General features: G+C 41.2%; 1 protein-coding gene across 2 annotated transcripts in view; it reads left to right on the top strand.

Moving 5' to 3' along the window:
* LOC106583712 (uncharacterized) overlaps positions 1-21,922 on the top strand; it is a 93,353-nt gene that overhangs the window by 38,775 nt on the left and 32,656 nt on the right. For both annotated transcript variants that reach the window (XM_082967686.1, XM_014168237.3), the window contains 16 exons: positions 182-235; positions 431-475; positions 1,215-1,268; positions 2,952-2,996; positions 3,246-3,299; positions 6,589-6,687; positions 6,981-7,025; positions 8,442-8,540; positions 8,763-8,816; positions 10,295-10,402; positions 10,947-11,000; positions 14,014-14,112; positions 14,409-14,462; positions 20,206-20,304; positions 20,528-20,581; positions 21,054-21,107. In XM_082967686.1, coding sequence (XP_082823812.1) covers positions 182-235; positions 431-475; positions 1,215-1,268; positions 2,952-2,996; positions 3,246-3,299; positions 6,589-6,687; positions 6,981-7,025; positions 8,442-8,540; positions 8,763-8,816; positions 10,295-10,402; positions 10,947-11,000; positions 14,014-14,112; positions 14,409-14,462; positions 20,206-20,304; positions 20,528-20,581; positions 21,054-21,107 — 1,071 coding nt within the window. The remainder of the gene's footprint in view (positions 1-181; positions 236-430; positions 476-1,214; positions 1,269-2,951; positions 2,997-3,245; positions 3,300-6,588; positions 6,688-6,980; positions 7,026-8,441; positions 8,541-8,762; positions 8,817-10,294; positions 10,403-10,946; positions 11,001-14,013; positions 14,113-14,408; positions 14,463-20,205; positions 20,305-20,527; positions 20,582-21,053; positions 21,108-21,922) is intronic.

Raw genomic sequence — 21,922 nt, 5'->3', positions numbered from 1 at the left:
ATACAATATATAATATGTCATCTTCAAATGTGTTCTTTCCTGTTTACCTACTTTTAGTGAACGTGTATGTGTTTGTCATTGTTATACTGCTGTGGGCAACTGCATTGCCCAGTCAATGTGACAGTAAAGACTTGGTTCCCAGTCCTGTACTCATGATATTGTCTGTATCTCCTCTTTCCAGGGTTATCCAGGTCTTGATGGGCTCAAGGGAGAGGGTGGAGCTGCTGGTTCTAAGGTAGGAAGGACTCAACATCAGCATCCTCTATCTCTCTCAAGTCATTCTAATCTCACAGATATCCTACTTTGCCTTTTTTGTCTGTCATGTTGTGATGCCTGTTTACCTACCATTCTGACCACCTCTAAAACACAAACCCCTCCTCCTTTTCTCTCCGTCTCCTCCTACTAATTGAATGACTCTTCTCTGTTCTAGGGGGAGTCTGGTGCGCCCGGTGAGAATGGCGCTCCCGGACCCATGGTGAGCACAGATGGATACCTGTCAGACAACTGATACCTGTCAGACAACTGATACCTGTCAGATAACTGATACCTGTCAGACAACTGATACCTGTCAGATAACTGATACCTGTCAGACAACTGATACCTGTCAGATAACTGATACCTGTCAGACAACTGATACCTGTCAGATACTTGATACCTGTCAGATAACTGATACCTGTCAGACAACTGATACCTGTCAGACAACTGATACCTGTCAGACAACTGATACCTGTCAGACAACTGATACCTGTCAGACAATTGATACCTGTCAGACAACTGATACCTGTCAGATAACTGATACCTGTCAGATAACTGATACCTGTCAGATAACTGATACCTGTCAGACAACTGATACATGTCAGATAACTGATACCTGTCAGACAACTGATACCTGTCAGACAACTGATACCTGTCAGATAACTGATACCTGTCAGATAACTGATACCTGTCAGATAACTGATACCTGTCAGATAACTGATACCTGTCAGATAACTGATACCTGTCAGACAACTGATACCTGTCAGACAACTGATACCTGTCAGACACATTACAATGTGACATCATATGTGGTGTATGTAGTAGAGTAGAAATACTGTGAAATAGATCTGCCACACATTGAATATCTATGGCACATAGGCTATGAGATCTACATGTGATACTGTTGACTGTTTGTGACCGTAACCTCTGCACCTCTCATTTTCTCTCCCTCTCTAAAGGGACCACGTGGTCTGCCCGGTGAGAGAGGTCGCCCCGGTCCCTCTGGAGCTGCTGTAAGTACCTTTCCCTGGCCTAAACCACTCATTACAGTGCCCTGTCCTGAACTCCATATCTAGAACTCATACTAGAACTCCCTGTCTTGAACTCATTCTAGAACCATGTCTAGAACTCATTCTAGAACCATGTCTAGAACTCATACTAGAACTCATACTAGAACTCATACTAGAACTCACACTAGAACTCATTCTAGAATTCATACCTGAACCATGTCTAGAACTCATACTAGAACCATGTCTAGAACTCATACTATAACTAATACTAGAACCATGTCTAGAACTCATGCTAGAACTCATACTAGAACCATGTCTAGAACTCATAATAGAACTCATTCTAGAACCATGTCTAGAACCCATACTAGAACCATGTCTAGAACTCATACTAGAACTCATTCTAGAACCATGTCTAGAACTCATACTAGAACCATGTCTAGAACTCATACTAGATCTCATACTAGAACCATGTCTAGAACTCATACTATAACTAATACTAGAACCATGTCTAGAACTCATGCTAGAACTCATACTAGAACCATGTCTAGAACTCATAATAGAACTCATTCTAGAACCATGTCTAGAACCCATACTAGAACCATGTCTAGAACTCATACTAGATCTCATACTAGAACCATGTCTAGAACTCATACTAGAACTCATTCTAGAACCATGTCTAGAACTCATACTAGAACTCATTCTAGAACCATGTCTAGAACTCATACTAGAACCATGTCTAGAACTCATACTATAACTCATTCTAGAACCATGTCTAGAACTCATACTAGATCTCATACTAGAACCATGTCTAGAACTCATACTAGAACTCATTCTAGAACCATGTCTAGAACTCATACTAGAACTCATTCTAGAACCATGTCTAGAACCCATACTAGAACTCATTCTAGAACCATGTCTAGAGCTCAGACTAGAACTCATACTTTGAGCCGTGTCTAGAACTCATACTAGGACTCATTTTAGAACCATGTCTAGAACTCATACTAAAACTCATACTAGAACTCATTTTAGAACCATGTCTAGAACTCATACTAGAACCATGTCTAGAACTCATTCTAGAACTCATACTAGAACCATGTCTAGAACTCATACTAGAACTCATACTAGAACTCATACTGTAACTCGTACTAGAACTCATTCTATGACCATGTCTATAACTCATGCTATAACTCATACTAGAACCATGTCTAGAACTCATGCTAGAACTCATACTAGAACCATGTCTAGAACTCATACGAGAACCATGTCTGGAACTCATACTAGAACTTATACTAGAACTCATACTATAACTCCCTGTCAAGAACTCATACTAGAACTCATACTATAACTCATTCTAGAACCATGTCTAGAACTCATACTAAAACTCATACTAGAACTCATTCTAGAACCATGTCTAAAACTCATACTATAACCATGTCTAGAACTCATGCTAGAACCATGTCTAGAACTCATACTAGAACCGTGTCTGGAACTCATACTAGAACTTATACTAGATCCATGTCTAGAACATACTAGAACCATGTCTAGAACTCTATCTACAACCTGTCTAGAACCTTCTGTCTCTGAAGAATAATGTAGTGTCAATCCAGTGATCAGTACTTGACAATATGCGTTATGGAGCTGGTTCTCTGCTGTGTGGTGACAGTATCTTGTCTTTCTCCTGTCTAGGGTGCTCGTGGTAATGACGGTCTGCCCGGCCCTGCTGGTCCTCCTGTAAGTATTATTGCAATGTAGTTTTATTCATTATTTAATTTCACTTGATACTGTACAGTACACTGTACGTTTAAGCAGAAATCTAAGTGTTGCTGCAATACACCTTAATGCCCTCACTGTGGCAGTAGTGTTTGTTGACTCACTCCCATCTCCTCCCTCTACCCCTCCTTTCTTTCACCTCTTTCCTCTACCCCCACCTTCCCTCCCCCCCTCCCCTCCACTCTCTCCTCTCTCTTTCTCTCTCTGTAGGGCCCAGTTGGTCCATCTGGTGCTCCAGGCTTCCCCGGCTCTCCAGGTTCTAAGGTATGTCACTGTCCTTTTATCTCTGTGTCTGGAAAGTTCCGGTTTTGTGACTTAGCCATATAAACCCAGGGGTACGTCAATGAAGAATTATTTTGTACAAATACATTATTTTAGAGTATAAGGATGGGTACAAACTAAGATGCTACTGTACATTGGGTACTGTTCGTGTAAAAGGGCTAGAGAGAAAATGGTGGAGTTCAGTTCAGAAATATCTTCTTTTTTTAAAAACGTAAGCTGAAGAAAGAGTGAAAGAGGTCAAACCGGAGAAGGCAGCGTTAGAAAAGTGCTCTGAAACTAAAACCTATTTTCCTCCATCTGAGAGAGGGGGTTTGGGAGGTGGGCTGTTTTATTTCCTTCTCTCCACTTGCTTAAGACTGAGTCCTGCTGAATGGTGAGCCGACAGGCCAGACTGTGTGTGTGTGTGTGTGTGTGTGTGTGTGTGTGTGTGTGTGTGTGTGTGTGTGTGTGTGTGTGTGTGTGTGTGTGTGTGTGTGTGTGTGTGTGTGTGTGTGTGTGTGTGTGTGTGTGTGTGTGTGTGTGTGTGTGTGTGTGTTTTACTGCTGGTTTCACTTTCCTCTGTTGTCCCTCTCAGTCTCCCAGTCATGGAACATCTTTTAAAGATTCAGCTATTGGACACACTGTTCTGGGTACCCCACACAAAGAATGATCTGTAAGGTCCCTCAGTCGGGTAGTGAATTTCAAGAACATATTCAACCACAAAGACCAGAGATTTTCCAATGCCTCGCAAAGAAGGGCACAGATTGGTATATTGGTAAAAAATAAATAAAAAGCAGACACTGAATATCCCTTTGAGCATGGTGAATTAGTCATTTTAAAACAGTTACACAGTTTAATGGCTGTGATAGGAGAAACCTGAGTATGGATCAATAACACACTAAATCCCTCAAACTCAACTCTGGACTTTGAAGCCAGTTCCACTGCATTATTTAATTGTTCTCCTCTAACCAGGGACTGATTTAGACCTGGGACACCATGTGTGTGCAATTAATTATCAGGTAGAACAGAAAACCAGCAGGCTCCGGACCTCGTAGGGTAAGAGTTGAGTACCCCTGCACTAAAGTAATACTGCAAAGAATGTTGCAAAGAAATTAACTTTTTGTCTTCATTAAGTTTGCATTATATTTGGGGCAAATCCAGCACAACACATCTCTGAGTACTACTGTGTCTTGTTATGGGTATGCCCTGTCATCGGCAAGGACTAGAAGGTTTTTAGGATGAAAAGAAACGGAATAGCGCTATGCACAGGTAAAATCCTAGAGGAAATCCTGGCATAGTCTGCTTTCCACCAGACACTGGAAGACGAATTCACCTTTCAGCAGGATAATATCCTAAAACACAAGGCCAAATATACACTGGAGTTGCTTACCAAGACGACATTGAATGTTCCTGAGTGGCCTACTTACAGTTTTCACTCAAATCTCCTTGAAAATCTATGGCAAGACTTGAAAATGGCTGTCTAGCAATGATCAATAACCAACTTGACAGAGCTTGAAGAATACTAAAATGATGGGCAAATATTGTACAATGCAGGTGTGCAAAGCTCTTAGAGACTTACCCAGAAAGACTCACAGCTATAGTTGTTGCCAAAGGTGTTTCTAACATGTATTGACGCAGGGGGTTAAATACTTATTTAATCAAGATATATTATTGATTTACCAATTATTATTTTATTTTTTTAAAGAAAATAGCATTTTCCCCCCATTTTGACAGAGTACTTTGTGTAGATTGTTGACAAAAAAAAGACAATTTAATCAATTTAATCCCACTTTGTAATAAAACAAAATGTGGGAAAAGTAAAGGGGGTTGAATACTTTCCGAAGGCCCTGTAGATGCCAAATGATCTGAGGGCTTTTGTGCGACTGTGTGTGTGTGTGTGTACGTGAGAGAGAGCGTGCTTGCCTGCATGTGTGTGTGTGTGTGGCGCGGGCAACCATGTCTGCATGCATGTGTGACTGTGTGTGTAGGTGGCTAATGTTACAAAAACCACCTGGTGTGTAAACGACAGTGTTTCCTCTAGAAACCTTTAGAAATGTAGAAACAGTTCAAGTGGTCAACCTGTTTATTCTTGCTGCGCTCCACTTATAGAAGCATAAATGTAGAACCATATATATATACCCTTAGCTTGCTTCCTATCAGTCCTGGGGTCAAATCGTATTTGAATGAATCTTTCAAATCCCATATGGCACTCTAAAGTAAAAAAAACAAAAAACATTTAAAATACTTTTTGAACCCAGGTCTGTTTTCTATAGCCTACCCTGAACCTTAACATTCAAGAGACCCAAAGCCATCTATTTCTAATATGTGTATTTGTTTGAATGACTCAAATATACACAGTAGGCTATATACATAAACTACCAGGTTGCAGTTGTAAATGAGAACTTGTTCTCAACTAGCCTACCTGGTTAAATAAAGGTTTAAAAAAAACATTAAAAAAATACATATTGTATAAAGGAAAGGCATATTACGTGTTTCCATGTGTCCCCGCATGCAGTCTATGTACACTAGGATATCAGGGAGGGGAAGTGCCGACCTCTCCACCACCCTTATAAACACATACAGTATATATCATGTCATGTTGTATAGAACACCATAGACAGTTAGGAATTTCATTCACCCAGTTTCCCAAAGGCTATGACCTCACTATGCAGTGCAATGATTGGCTGTGGTCTGTAGTAAGGGCGTATAGCCTTGTCTGACAATAATACTTGAGTGAGTCAGGATAACTCTCCTCATTCTATTTTATTAGACCAGTAGACCTGGAAACCATTATACACTTGGATCTGGCTACTGCCCGTTATTAAATTACTTTTATTTGAAAGCTAAGGTTCATTTAATTGAGTCATAAGTAGGGTTTCTAATTGTTTCTCTCCAAATGCTGACAATATTTTATTCTTAATTTAATTTGTCTTCCAATAAAAGTAGTTCGACTTTATACATTCTTAATATTAATATTTACCTATTTGGGCTTTTACTAAATTAAATTAAGAATAAACACTTGTAACTTTATTTTACAAGATTTCAACACTTTAATTCTTATGGATGTGTTTATTTGACAATCAATTCTTAACCATCTGAACCAAATCTGCACCTAGTTTATTTTGCACATAGTTTCAGTTTTTTAAGATTCTTTACGATAATATTAAAACAGTACACTTCAATAGATTATTGATCAATTGCTTGATTGGATCGATTTAATTTATTGTTTGATTTATTGATGTTTGATAGACCATTTGATTGATTGATTGTTTGTTTGATTGTCTCTCTCCAGGGAGAAGCTGGCCCCACTGGTGCTCGTGGACCTGAGGGCGCCCAGGGACCACGTGGAGAGTCAGGAACCCCCGGATCTCCCGGACCCGCCGGCGCTTCTGTGAGTGTCCCAAGAAAACAGTGTCCCCACAAAACAGTGTCCCTGTAAAACAGTGTCCCAGTATGACAGTGTCCCAGTATGACAGTGTCCCCGTATGACAGTGTCCCCGAAACAGTGTCCCCTCTGTGTCAGTGGGTCATATGACTAGGGACCTGAATTTTTCCCTGACAATGTGACTTGAACAGGAAACACTCTGTGTCCTTGTCATAGGCTTATGATGTTAGATTGTTTTTTAAAAATGGCTATATACACGGATGTAATGATCATTCTAACTAGTCTGTTCTTCCCTACAGGGTAACCCTGGTACTGATGGTATTGGTGGAGCTAAAGGATCAGCTGTGAGTCTCCTGGACAACCTCTCCTCTTCTCCTGTCTCCCTCCCTTCCTCTGTCCTCTATCTCTGTATCTTATAGTCCTACACTGCTGTTCTCACACTATGCCTGCAGACTTCTATCAGTGTAACTAAAGACAGTCCATCTCCACAGTACGAGCAGGGTTTGAGGGTTAAAATGTTATGCCTGAAGTACGTTTTTATTAGAGTTGAGTAAAGTGTGGGATCTGTCAGTGCTTCTAGGTGGAATATGGATGATGAATGGAGGTCATATCTAAACCACTAGGATATCTACAGAGATAACGAGAGATGGCCCTGAGTTTTCATACACTATATGAAATCTACAAAATGTAAGCCTTATTGTAAGACATTATAAAGTCTCATATATTACTATTACAAGTTATAAAGCATTATAATGCACCTGCAGGCTAAAAGTAAAGTGTTACAGAGATTCTCTCCAAACGAAATGTGAACGCTTGTGACTAGCCTAGTCCACTAGTTCAGTCTGAAAACTAAAGAGAATTAGCTCCGAGTGGCGCAGTGGTCTAAGGCACTGCATCTCAGTGCCTCACTACAGTCCCTGGTTCGAATCCAAGCTGTATCACATCCAGCCGTGATTGGAAGTCCCATAGGATGGTGCACAATTGGACCAGCATCATCCGGGGTAGGCTGTCATTGTAAATAAGAATTTGTTCTTATCTGACTTGCCTAGTTAAATAAATACAAATAAATAGTCACTCCCACATTATCAAACCCACCTTTGACCATGAAAAAAAAAGATTGTCGATCTCATCTCCATTACCGTGAGTCAGTAGTTTTTGCATTTCCTTTTCGTGTGCCCTAACCAGGAGTTTTTCTATTTATCTGGTCAGGTGACGTGGTTAGGAAAAGCTCTCCGTCTTAACTTTCCCTGTAACACAATCAAGAAGCCATTAAAATAATTTAGATGAGAATCAGTCGGGTGTGATATATGTCGCTTTGAGTTAGTTATGGCTGAGTAGACCAGACCTGGAGCCAGACATGCGCGCACACACACACACACACACACACACACACACACACACACACACACCTATCCCTTACATAATAGTCAAGCAGACTGCAAATGGTACTTGGTGCTGGATGTCCAGGCATGTCTCTAGCTTCAGGACCTCTCCCACCTGCTCCACCCACTAACTCATGTAACATTGAAGACATGGATCTATATCCAGAAACCTCCTTAGATAAAGTTATCGATTTTTTTCCTCATTGATCTACAAGCTACAGTAAACACATCACTACTTCTTCTTTTCAGATCTCAATATCACGGTGTTGATTGAATGTTTAGTGTTCCCTTCCACTATCACACATGATCATTTCAGTGTGATGATTGATTGGTACGTGATTGATATTGACCAGTGTCCTATCTATCGTTCTACCATAGGGTGCTCCTGGTATCGCTGGCGCGCCTGGCTTCCCCGGACCCCGTGGCCCTCCAGGACCCCAGGGAGCCACTGGGCCTCTCGGACCAAAGGGAACATCTGTACGTCAAAACTGTTGTAATGTATAATGAATGTCAGGGATGATACGAGGTATATGTAATATAATAATATATTGTAATGTAGCATGATTCAGTTTGCATTTCAAAGGCTAATAATATACACCTCCAGTGGAGGAAATGGTTGTAATCTGACTTCCTTGTCAAAAGATTTCAGAATGTTGAAGGTCTAATAATGACCCATGTCTATTTTGTCTTTCTCTCTAGGGTGATCCCGGTATCCCAGGTTTCAAGGGTGAGGCTGGACCCAAGGGAGAGATTGTGAGTATTATTAAATAAACAATAAAAAGTGAACAGTAAATATTACACTCACACAAGTTCCAAAAGAATAAAGACATTTTAAATGTCATATTATGTGTTGTAATGATGTGCAAATAGTTAAAGTACGAAAGGGAAAATAAATAAACATAAATATGGGTTGTATTTACAATGGTGTTTGTTCTTCACTGGTTACCCTTTTCTTGTGGCAACAGGTCACACATCTTGCTGCTGTGATTCCACACTGTGGTATTTCACCCAATAGATATGGATTTGTTGTGTAATCTGAGGGAAATATGTGTCTCAAATATGGTAATACATTTGGCAGGAGGTTAGGAAGTGCAGCTCAGTTTCCACCTCATTTTGTGGGCAGTGTGCACATAGCCTGTCTTCTCTTGAGAGCCAGATCTGCCTACGGCGGCCTTTCTCAATAGCAAGGCTATGCTCACTGAGTCTGTACATAGTCAAGGCTCTCTCTCTCTCTCTCTCTCTCTCTCTCTCTCTCTCTCTCTCTCTCTCTCTCTCTCTTTCTCTCTTCCTCCTCTCTCTCTTTCAGTCTCTGATAGCTAAGTAATCTCTCAAAATACTGGATAATGTCCAAGAGTTTATAATGCCCCATGAATCTCATAGACAGAATGGAGAGCATCCCAGATTGCTTCCAGATTGTAACAGAGTTTGTAACTAAGCCACACGGGGGCCCTGTTGGTTTGTTACCTCGCAACAATCTAACATTAGACCTACGAAGGACCAGGCAAGCGACATTATTTTAAACATTTTATGGTAGTTTCTAAAAGAAAGTAAAGAATGCATATTTATCCTCATCATTCATTATAAAAAATTAGAAACGCCCCAAAGATTGAGAGACAACTTTGCTTCGTTAAAGATGTCTGCTGATGTTAGGTGAAGTTCTGTTGTGTTATCATTAGTTAAGTAAGATGTCTGCTGATGTTAGGTGAAGTTCTGTTGTGTTATCATTAGTTAAGTAAGATGTCTGCTGATGTTAGGTGAAGTTCTGTTGTGTTATAATTAGTTAAGTAAGATGTCTGCTGATGTTAGGTGAAGTTCTGTTGTGTTATCATTAGTTAAGTAAGATGTCTGCTGATGTTAGGTGAAGTTCTGTTGTGTTATAATTAGTTAAGTAAGATGTCTGCTGATGTTAGGTGAAGTTCTGTTGTGTTATCATTAGTTAAGTAAGATGTCTGCTGATGTTAGGTGAAGTTCTGTTGTGTTATAATTAGTTAAGTAAGATGTCTGCTGATGTTAGGTGAAGTTCTGTTGTGTTATCATTAGTTAAGTAAGATGTCTGCGGCTTGGTAAATACTTTCTGGAAGCAAATGATAACACAACAGAACTTCACCTAAAATCAGCATATACTTGAACAGTTTTTATCCCTTCTTAGTGAAATCTATTTCTAAATCTAAATCTATTTTTGGATGATGGATATTACATGTGATTACTAACATCCTGTTGTGTTTGTGAAGGGACCCGCGGGTCCCCAAGGAGCCCTTGGCCCTGCAGGAGAGGAGGGGAAGAGGGGACCCAGAGGAGAGCCTGGCGCTGCTGGACCTCTCGGACCTCCCGGAGAGAGAGTGAGTACCACCCATGACACCCATCTTGTCACCCCGTCGGCGTACAACGCTACCTATCATTCCAACCACTTGTTGAGGCACAATGTGTTTCCTGGACATAAAAAGGAGGAAATGAAATGGATGGCTACACTCCCAGTGGGCTGTCACAGAGAGGGTTGTCACAGAGAGGGCTGTCACAGAGAGGGCTGTCACAGAGAGGGCTGTCACAGAGAGGGCTGTCCCAGAGAGGGCTGTCCCAGAGAGTGCTGTCCCAGAGAGGGCTGTCCCAGAGAGTGCTGTCCCAGAGAGGGCTGTCACAGAGAGGGCTGTCACAGAGAGGGCTGTCCCAGAGAGTGCTGTCCCAGAGAGTGCTGTCCCAGAGAGTGCTGTCCCAGAGAGTGCTGTCCCAGAGAGTGCTGTCCCAGAGAGGGCTGTCACAGAGAGGGCTGTCCATGTCACTTTACATTTATCACACACTGTAGTCTCGCTCCTAGCGTTAAATGTTGATTTGTTTTTTTTCTTCTTCCTGACCTCTAACCCTGTTGTTGTTGTTGTCTTTGTTTAGGGCGCCCCCGGTAACCGTGGTTTCCCAGGTCAGGATGGTCTGGCTGGTCCCAAGGTGAGTGTCACCATGACAATATGGTCCCAGGGGAGGGGCTTATCGTTAAAGGAGGGGAAACGAAGTGCTATAGTACAGGAAATGAACAGGAAGTATACATTCAGATCAACTGAATAGGTTACTCTAATACTGGCAGGACTGGGGAAATAAGATATGCAATAACTGTGTCAGCAACAGTCTCTTGAGTGATGGATTGTTAACATAAACGTTAACCACGCAAGATTGGTTCTGGGTTATTATGACATCAGGTCAGCAATGACTTATCTGTACATTTCAACACCACAGGATCATGGGTAATATACTATATGTATCTATATATCTACAGCCAAGTGATGGTGTGAAAATGCCCTTCTGTACTAGAGTACATTTACATTACATTTAAGTCATTTAGCAGACGCTCTTATCCAGAGCGACTTACAAATTGGTGCATTCACCTTATGATATCCAGTGGAACAACCACTTTACAATAGTGCATCTAAATCTTTTAGGGGGGGGGGGGGGGGGGGGGTTAGAAGGATTACTTTATCCTATCCTAGGTATTCCTTAAAGAGGTGGGGTTTCAGGTGTCTCCGGAAGGTGGTGATTGACTCCGCTGTCCTGGCGTCGTGAGGGAGCTTGTTCCACCATTGGGGTGCCAGAGCAGCGAACAGTTTTGACTGGGCTGAGCGGGAACTGTGCTTCCTCAGAGGTAGGGGGGCCAGCAGGCCAGAGGTGGATGAACGCAGTGCCCTTGTTTGGGTGTAGGGCCTGATCAGAGCCTGAAGGTATGGAGGTGCCGTTCCCTTCACAGCTCCGTAGGCAATCACCATGGTCTTGTAGCGGATGCGAGCTTCAACTGGAAGCCAGTGGAGAGAGCGGAGGAGCGGGGTGACGTGAGAGAACTTGGGTAGGTTGAACACCAGACGGGCTGCGGCGTTCTGGATGAGTTGTAGGGGTTTAATGGCACAGGCAGGGAGCCCAGCCAACAGCGAGTTGCAGTAATCCAGACGGGAGATGACAAGTGCCTGGATTAGGACCTGCGCCGCTTCCTGTGTGAGGCAGGGTCGTACTCTGCGTAGAGTAGTAGTGAAGACATTCCATCATCGTTTTCTGAACACAAGAATTTATTGGAATCCTTCAGGCAATTACTATCCAATCTGACTGAATATTCTGTTAGGAGCGCATCGATATTGGAACAGCCAGGCATCACAGAGAAAATGATAAGTGAGAAAGAAAGACAGAGCCCCTATTAGGTCATGTCTACACTTGACACTTACATGCGACTTCTGCTATCAGAATACGAAGATCGCATTGAAAAGATGTGTAGATGCACAAAAATCGCTTTGTTGTTCTGATTGTGTTCAGATTTGGCTGACAACTTCAGGAGGTGGTCAGGGATGCATTGTGTGCGGAATTCTCCTCAGTCTGGACGGAATCAGGCTACTGAAAGCCCATAAAGTGGTCGACTTCATCAGCTCTCCTCCCACAAGTCTCCAGAAAACTTGTGTTTTGGGACCGAAAGGCACCTTTTAATTATAACGTTGTAGCAAATACATTCCTAGCGTGTGAGGAACTTGTTTTGTGGCCTCATGAAAGCTAGCCAGCTAGCTAATATTTTTAATTTTTGGGGGGTAGATATGCTAAACTATATGCATTCTCTATAGCGTTGCTTGCTAGCTTGCTTGCTAGCTACAGAGGTTTGCTTGCTGGCTAGCTACAGAGGTTAGCTTGCTGGTTAGCTACAGAGGTTAGCTTGCTGGTTAGCTACAGAGGTTAGCTTGCTGGTTAGCTAAAGAGGTTAGCTTGCTGGCTAGCTACAGAGGTTAGCTCCCTGGCTAGCTACAGAGGTTAGGTGGCTAGTTAACTACAGTAATTAGCTACTGCCATCAGCCTATTCCCCCTTTTGTAGAATGCATACTGGAATTTGAATATACCGCGAGAAAAGGGAATCAGGACACTGTGGACAAGGTAGAGACATTTACATGTAGGTGTAGACGCATGACACGTTCAGATTTCCATGACCAGAATACAAATGCTGCATGAACAGTCAAGTCTAGACACAAGTCTTAGTGTCAGTATAGTCCACTGGCGTCATCTATAATTCTACTATTTCACCACCAGAGGTCACCTCAACCTCATCCTCACCACCAACTCTAGTCTAGCTGACACCAGTGTCTCAGACTGCAAATGGAAGCGGTTCATTACATTCCATATTAAATATTATTCACCCTCATTCATTACATTGGGTGAATGTGTCAGAAGGAATCTTTTCTAATTTCAAGACAATTGACCCCTGTCTTTTTCCCCCTCCTCAGAAGGGAGATTTCCGTTGCCCAACGGAATGTATTCAACCAAAATGTGTCTTCCACATTCATGTCATCAGCACCCAGGGAGCAACTGCCTTGCTCAAGGGCAGAATGACAGATTTTGATCTCTGCTCAAACTTCCAGTTACTTGCCCAATGCTCCTACCCTCCAGGCTACCTGCCGCCTGAGGGTGTTTGCCTAGGGTAACCTCATGTGAAGTGACTGTGGAGACAGATATAGCGGATCTTTCCACTCAAGTCAAATGTTCACTTAGTCAAGCATTGATGTCAATAGGATGTGAATTATCTTACCCCCTGACACAAAAAGATAAAGAGGAACACAGATGTCTGTAATGATCTGTTGAGGTTTGTTTAGGGACAAACAGACAGGCTTTACATTTCAGTGCTTCACACTGCCAGACACTCCCCTCAGAGTGTCTTCAGTTCATTTAGCCTCCTAATACATTACAGGTACTACTGAGGCCTCATATGAAGTGGCTGTGGAGATAGATCTGTCTTGATCGATTGATTGATTTGTTGATTGGCTGATTGATTGATGGGTTGATTGATTGATGGGTTGATGGGTTGATTGATTGATGGGTTGATGTGTTGATTGATTGATGGGTTGATTGGCTGATTGATTGATGAGTTGATTGATTTATTAGATTGATTACTTGATTGATTGATCGTCTCCACTGAGTAACATGCATTTTTTTCCTCCTAATCCAGGGAGCCCCTGGCGAGCGTGGAGTCGGCGGCGTGTCTGGCCCTAAGGGAGCCGGTGGTGACCCTGGTCGCCCTGGCGAGCCTGGTCTTCCTGGTGCAAGAGTAAGTTCTATAACATCTATAACTATAACATCTTTCTACCATCTGTAACAGTAGTATGTATAAATGCTCTGGTAAGATGGAATAGTTCTCCAAACTGTGGCTGAGTAATGGAGCCAATACATTATCTTTGTAATTTTGACTCGCATAATAATATTGTACGTAGGTTACTAAATTAGACATATAGGCTCTGGTAAGGGTAATGGCTACACTACGAAGCCAAGACAATAATCACTGTAGATTTAACTCACATACTGTACAGTATACCGTGATGTGTGTGTGTCTCTGTGCTCTTGCAGGGTCTTACTGGTCGTCCCGGTGATGCAGGTCCTCAAGGAAAAGTTGGACCCGGTGTAAGTACGCTTGTTGTCTGTTTTTTTCAACAACTGTAACATTTAAAAAAAAAAGAAAAAAAAAGAAGAAACATGAATTTGCTCACTAGATGAATAAGCATGTTCACAGGATTCTGACCACTGATTTATATAGACACTAGATGAATCAGCATGTTCACAGGATTCTGACCACTGATTTATATAGACACTAGATGAATCAGCATGTTCACAGGATTCTGACCACTGATTTATATAGACACTAGATGAATCAGCATGTTCACAGGATTCTGACCACTGATTTATATAGACACTAGATGAATCAGCATGTTCACAGGATTCTGACCACTGATTTATATAGACACTAGATGAATCAGCATGTTCACAGGATTCTGACCACTGATTTATATAGACACTAGATGAATTAGCATGTTCACAGGATTCTGACCACTGATTTATATAGACACTAGATGAATCAGCATGTTCACAGGATTCTGACCACTGATTTATATAGACACTAGATGAATCAGCATGTTCACAGGATTCTGACCACTGATTTATATAGACACTAGATGAATCAGCATGTTCACAGGATTCTGACCACTGATTTATATAGACACTAGATGAATCAGCATGTTCACAGGATTCTGACCACTGATTTATATAGACACTAGATGAATCAGCATGTTCACAGGATTCTGACCACTGATTTATATAGACACTAGATGAATCAGCATGTTCACGGGATTCTGACCACTGATTTATATAGACACTAGATGAATCAGCATGTTCACGGGATTCTGACCACTGATTTATATAGACACTAGATGAATTAGCATGTTCACGGGATTCTGACCACTGATTTATATAGACACTAGATGAATCAGCATGTTCACGGGATTCTGACCACTGATTTATATAGACAGTAGATGAATCAGCATGTTCACGGGATTCTGACCACTGATTTATATAGACACTAGATGAATCAGCATGTTCACGGGATTCTGACCACTGATTTATATAGACACTAGATGAATCAGCATGTTCACGGGATTCTGACCACTGATTTATATAGACACTAGATGAATCAGCATGTTCACGGGATTCTGACCACTGATTTATATAGACACTAGATGAATCAGCATGTTCACGGGATTCTGACCACTGATTTATATAGACACTAGATGAATCAGCATGTTCACGGGATTCTGACCACTGATTTATATAGACACTAGATGAATCAGCATGTTCACGGGATTCTGACCACTGATTTATATAGACACTAGATGAATCAGCATGTTCACGGGATTCTGACCACTGATTTATATAGACACTAGATGAATCAGCATGTTCACGGGATTCTGACCACTGATTTATATAGACACTAGATGAATCAGCATGTTCACGGGATTCTGACCACTGATTTATATAGACACTAGATGAATCAGCATGTTCACGGGATTCTGACCACTGATTTATATAGACACTAGATGAATCAGCATGTTCACGGGATTCTGACCACTGATTTATATAGACACTAGATGAATCAGCATGTTCACGGGATTCTGACCACTGATTTATATAGACACTAGATGAATCAGCATGTTCACGGGATACTGACCACTGATTTATATAGACACTAGATGAATCAGCATGTTCACGGGATTCTGACCACTGATTTATATAGACACTAGATGAATCAGCATGTTCACGGGATTCTGACCACTGATTTATATAGACACTAGATGAATCAGCATGTTCACGGGATTCTGACCACTGATTTATATAGACACTAGATGAATCAGCATGTTCACGGGATTCTGACCACTGATTTATATAGACACTAGATGAATCAGCATGTTCACGGGATTCTGACCACTGATTAATATAGACACTAGATGAATCAGCATGTTCACGGGATTCTGACCACTGATTTATATAGACACTAGATGAATCAGCATGTTCACGGGATTCTGACCACTGATTAATATAGACACTAGATGAATCAGCATGTTCACAGGATTCTGACCACTGATTTATATAGACACTAGATGAATCAGCATGTTCACAGGATTCTGACCACTGATTTATATAGACACTAGATGAATCAGCATGTTCACAGGATTCTGACCACTGATTTATATAGACACTAGATGAATCAGCATGTTCACAGGATTCTGACCACTGATTTATATAGACACTAGATGAATCAGCATGTTCACAGGATTCTGACCACTGATTTATATAGACACTAGATGAATCAGCATGTTCACAGGATTCTGACCACTGATTTATATAGACACTAGATGAATCAGCATGTTCACAGGATTCTGACCACTGATTTATATAGACACTAGATGAATCAGCATGTTCACAGGATTCTGACCACTGATTTATATAGACACTAGATGAATCAGCATGTTCACAGGATTCTGACCACTGATTTATATAGACACTAGATGAATCAGCATGTTCACGGGATTCTGACCACTGATTTATATAGACACTAGATGAATCAGCATGTTCACGGGATTCTGACCACTGATTTATATAGACACTAGATGAATTAGCATGTTCACGGGATTCTGACCACTGATTTATATAGACACTAGATGAATCAGCATGTTCACGGGATTCTGACCACTGATTTATATAGACACTAGATGAATCAGCATGTTCACGGGATTCTGACCACTGATTTATATAGACACTAGATGAATCAGCATGTTCACGGGATTCTGACCACTGATTTATATAGACACTAGATGAATCAGCATGTTCACGGGATTCTGACCACTGATTTATATAGACACTAGATGAATCAGCATGTTCACGGGATTCTGACCACTGATTTATATAGACACTAGATGAATCAGCATGTTCACGGGATTCTGACCACTGATTTATATAGACACTAGATGAATCAGCATGTTCACGGGATTCTGACCACTGATTTATATAGACACTAGATGAATCAGCATGTTCACGGGATTCTGACCACTGATTTATATAGACACTAGATGAATCAGCATGTTCACGGGATTCTGACCACTGATTTATATAGACACTAGATGAATCAGCATGTTCACGGGATTCTGACCACTGATTTATATAGACACTAGATGAATCAGCATGTTCACGGGATTCTGACCACTGATTTATATAGACAATAGATGAATCAGCATGTTCACGGGATTCTGACCACTGATTTATATAGACACTAGATGAATCAGCATGTTCACGGGATTCTGACCACTGATTTATATAGACACTAGATGAATCAGCATGTTCACGGGATTCTGACCACTGATTTATATAGACACTAGATGAATCAGCATGTTCACGGGATTCTGACCACTGATTTATATAGACACTAGATGAATCAGCATGTTCACGGGATTCTGACCACTGATTTATATAGACACTAGATGAATCAGCATGTTCACGGGATACTGACCACTGATTTATATAGACACTAGATGAATCAGCATGTTCACGGGATTCTGACCACTGATTTATATAGACACTAGATGAATCAGCATGTTCACGGGATTCTGACCACTGATTTATATAGACACTAGATGAATCAGCATGTTCACGGGATTCTGACCACTGATTTATATAGACACTAGATGAATCAGCATGTTCACGGGATTCTGACCACTGATTTATATAGACACTAGATGAATCAGCATGTTCACGGGATTCTGACCACTGATTAATATAGACACTAGATGAATCAGCATGTTCACGGGATTCTGACCACTGATTTATATAGACACTAGATGAATCAGCATGTTCACGGGATTCTGACCACTGATTAATATAGACACTAGATGAATCAGCATGTTCACAGGATTCTGACCACTGATTTATATAGACACTAGATGAATCAGCATGTTCACAGGATTCTGACCACTGATTTATATAGACACTAGATGAATCAGCATGTTCACAGGATTCTGACCACTGATTTATATAGACACTAGATGAATCAGCATGTTCACAGGATTCTGACCACTGATTTATATAGACACTAGATGAATCAGCATGTTCACAGGATTCTGACCACTGATTTATATAGACACTAGATGAATCAGCATGTTCACAGGATTCTGACCACTGATTTATATAGACACTAGATGAATCAGCATGTTCACAGGATTCTGACCACTGATTTATATAGACACTAGATGAATCAGCATGTTCACAGGATTCTGACCACTGATTTATATAGACACTAGATGAATCAGCATGTTCACAGGATTCTGACCACTGATTTATATAGACACTAGATGAATCAGCATGTTCACAGGATTCTGACCACTGATTAATATAGACACTAGATGAATCAGCATGTTCACAGGATTCTGACCACTGATTTATATAGACACTAGAAGAATCAGCATGTTCACAGGATTCTGACCACTGATTAATATAGACACTAGATGAATCAGCATGTTCACAGGATTCTGACCACTGATTTATATAGACACTAGATGAATCAGCATGTTCACAGGATTCTGACCACTGATTTATATAGACACTAGATGAATCAGCATGTTCACAGGATTCTGACCACTGATTTATATAGACACTAGATGAATCAGCATGTTCACAGGATTCTGACCACTGATTTATATAGACACTAGATGAATTAGCATGTTCACAGGATTCTGACCACTGATTTATATAGACACTAGATGAATTAGCATGTTCACAGGATTCTGACCACTGATTTATATAGACACTAGATGAATTAGCATGTTCACAGGATTCTGACCACTGATTTATATAGACACTAGATGAATCAGCATGTTCACAGGATTCTGACCACTGATTTATATAGACACTAGATGAATCAGCATGTTCACAGGACTCTGACCACTGATTTATATAGACACTAGATGAATCAGCATGTTCACAGGATTCTGACCACTGATTAATATAGACACTAGATGAATCAGCATGTTCACAGGATTCTGACCACTGATTTATATAGACACTAGATGAATCAGCATGTTCACAGGATTCTGACCACTGATTAATATAGACACTAGATGAATCAGCATGTTCACAGGATTCTGACCACTGATTTATATAGACACTAGATGAATCAGCATGTTCACAGGATTCTGACCACTGATTTATATAGACACTAGATGAATTTCATGTCCACAGGATTCTGACCACTGATTTATATAGACACTAGATGAATTAGCATGTTCACAGGATTCTGACCACTGATTTATATAGACACTAGATGAATTAGCATGTTCACAGGATTCTGACCACTGATTTATATAGACACTAGATGAATTAGCATGTTCACAGGATTCTGACCACTGATTTATATAGACACTAGATGAATCAGCATGTTCACAGGATTCTGACCACTGATTTATATAGACACTAGATGAATCAGCATGTTCACAGGACTCTGACCACTTATTTATATAGACACTAGATGAATCAGCATGTTCACAGGATTCTGACCACTGATTTATATAGACACTAGATGAATCAGCATGTTCACAGAACTTTGACCACTGATTAATATAGACACTAGATGAATCAGCGTGTTTACAGGATTCTGACCACTGATTTATATAGACACTAGATGACTGATAGGGTACATCATTGACTCTGACAGTGTAGAAACCCCCTCAGGTGCATAACTTCTAGTTTTTATTTTGCATAATTGATTGATTGATTGATTGATTGATTGATTGATTGATTGACTGACCCTCCTGTTTCCCCTCTGTAGGGTTCTTCTGGTGAGGATGGTCGCCCCGGACCCCCTGGCCCTATGGGAGCCCGCGGCCAGCCTGGCGTGATGGGATTCCCCGGACCCAAGGGAGCCAACGTGAGTGTGACTGTTTGATTGATTAATTGATTTGGTTGATTGGGTGTGTTGGATGATTTACATATACATATGGAGATTACATATCTACATGGACAGAGTGTCTGTCTATTCTACATACAACTGGCTTGAAGACTAGCTGCCATGGACAGAGTGTCTGTCTATTCTACATACAGTACAACTGGACATCCTTGGTGACTGACTGGTGTGTGTGTTTTCTGACTAGGGCGAACCTGGCAAGGGCGGAGAGAAAGGATTGCTCGGTGCGCCAGGTCTGAGAGTAAGTCATTTATCTCACCCAGACAGACAGCCTTTTCAGTAGAGCCATGTGAAATATGCCGGGGTAAACATACCTTATGCCCGACTAGAAAGGAATCCATTAAGATTAAACCAAACACAGTTACAAATCATAAATAGCCTGCTACCTTCTTTTTGATGATAATATATGCCATTTCAAATGCGCAGAAAACACTTTAAAGACGTTGTTAAGAAACCATTCCACATACTCAGTTTATCCCTACTCAGTTGCCGTAGTAGTAATTACATTGATCAGTCTTCATCTGGCTCCCATGGCCTCTAACTCTCTCTCGCTCGCTCGCTCGCTCTCTCTCTCGCTCTCTCTCTCTCTCTCTCTTCTCTCTCTCTCCTCTCTATCTCTTTCTCTACCCTCTCTCTTCTCTCTCTCTCTATCGCTCTCTCTTTCTCTTTCTCTTTCTCTACCCTCTCTCTTTTTTCTCTCTCTCTCCCTATAGGGTCTTCCTGGTAAGGATGGTGAGACCGGTGCTGCTGGACCCCCTGGCCCTGCTGTGAGTATCTATCTCTCCAATCACACTCTGCTGCCGTCACGTCTGTCTCACTGATCTTATCCACCTTTCTCAATTTACTCTCTGAAAATGACCTGATAACTCCACCAAACCCAGACTGGATATACTCCAATGTGTTCAACGCGTATCGTTGTCAATTCACTGCTAGCTAACCTTTCTGATTCAAGTTTCATTGTGGTTGTAAGATGGTAAGATTATTACACTGTATCGTCAAGATGAGACCAACTTCTTCACAATGACTTGGCTTGATGTTAGATGTGTCGATTGAGTCTGAAGGCACCATTCGTTTTTTTAACGGCAGCCCAACGCCTTGTTTTGCTATAATTCTATGGAACCTTTATTTTATCAGGGAGTCATACTGAGACCAAGTATTCTACAGATGAGCACTGAATTACAGAAATGACAGAAAATGCACACGTCAATATCAATACAAAATGCAAACAGAAAGAAAAACACAGTCATAAAAAACAAACACATTTATCAGTAATAAGGTCCTCAATCAGCTGTCTGAATGACCCTAGAGGCACCAGAACATCACATTCATCAGTAATAAGGTCCTCAATCAGCTGTCTGAATGACCCTAGAAGTACCAGAACATCACATTCATCAGTAATAAGGTCCTCAATCAGCTGTCTGAATTACCCTAGAGGCACCAGAACATCACATTCATCAGTAATAAGGTCCTCAATCAGCTGTCTGAATGACCCTAGAGGCACCAGAACATCACATTCATCAGTAATAAGGTCCTCAATCAGCTGTCTGAATGACCCTAGAGGCACCAGAACATCACATTCATC

The sequence above is a fragment of the Salmo salar genome, chromosome 22 (genome assembly GCF_965601325.2).
Source record: "Salmo salar chromosome 22, fSalSal1, whole genome shotgun sequence".
Classification (NCBI taxonomy): domain Eukaryota; kingdom Metazoa; phylum Chordata; class Actinopteri; order Salmoniformes; family Salmonidae; genus Salmo; species Salmo salar.
The sequence above is the reverse complement of the archived record's forward strand: the minus strand, read 5'-3'. Positions and strand labels throughout refer to the sequence as shown.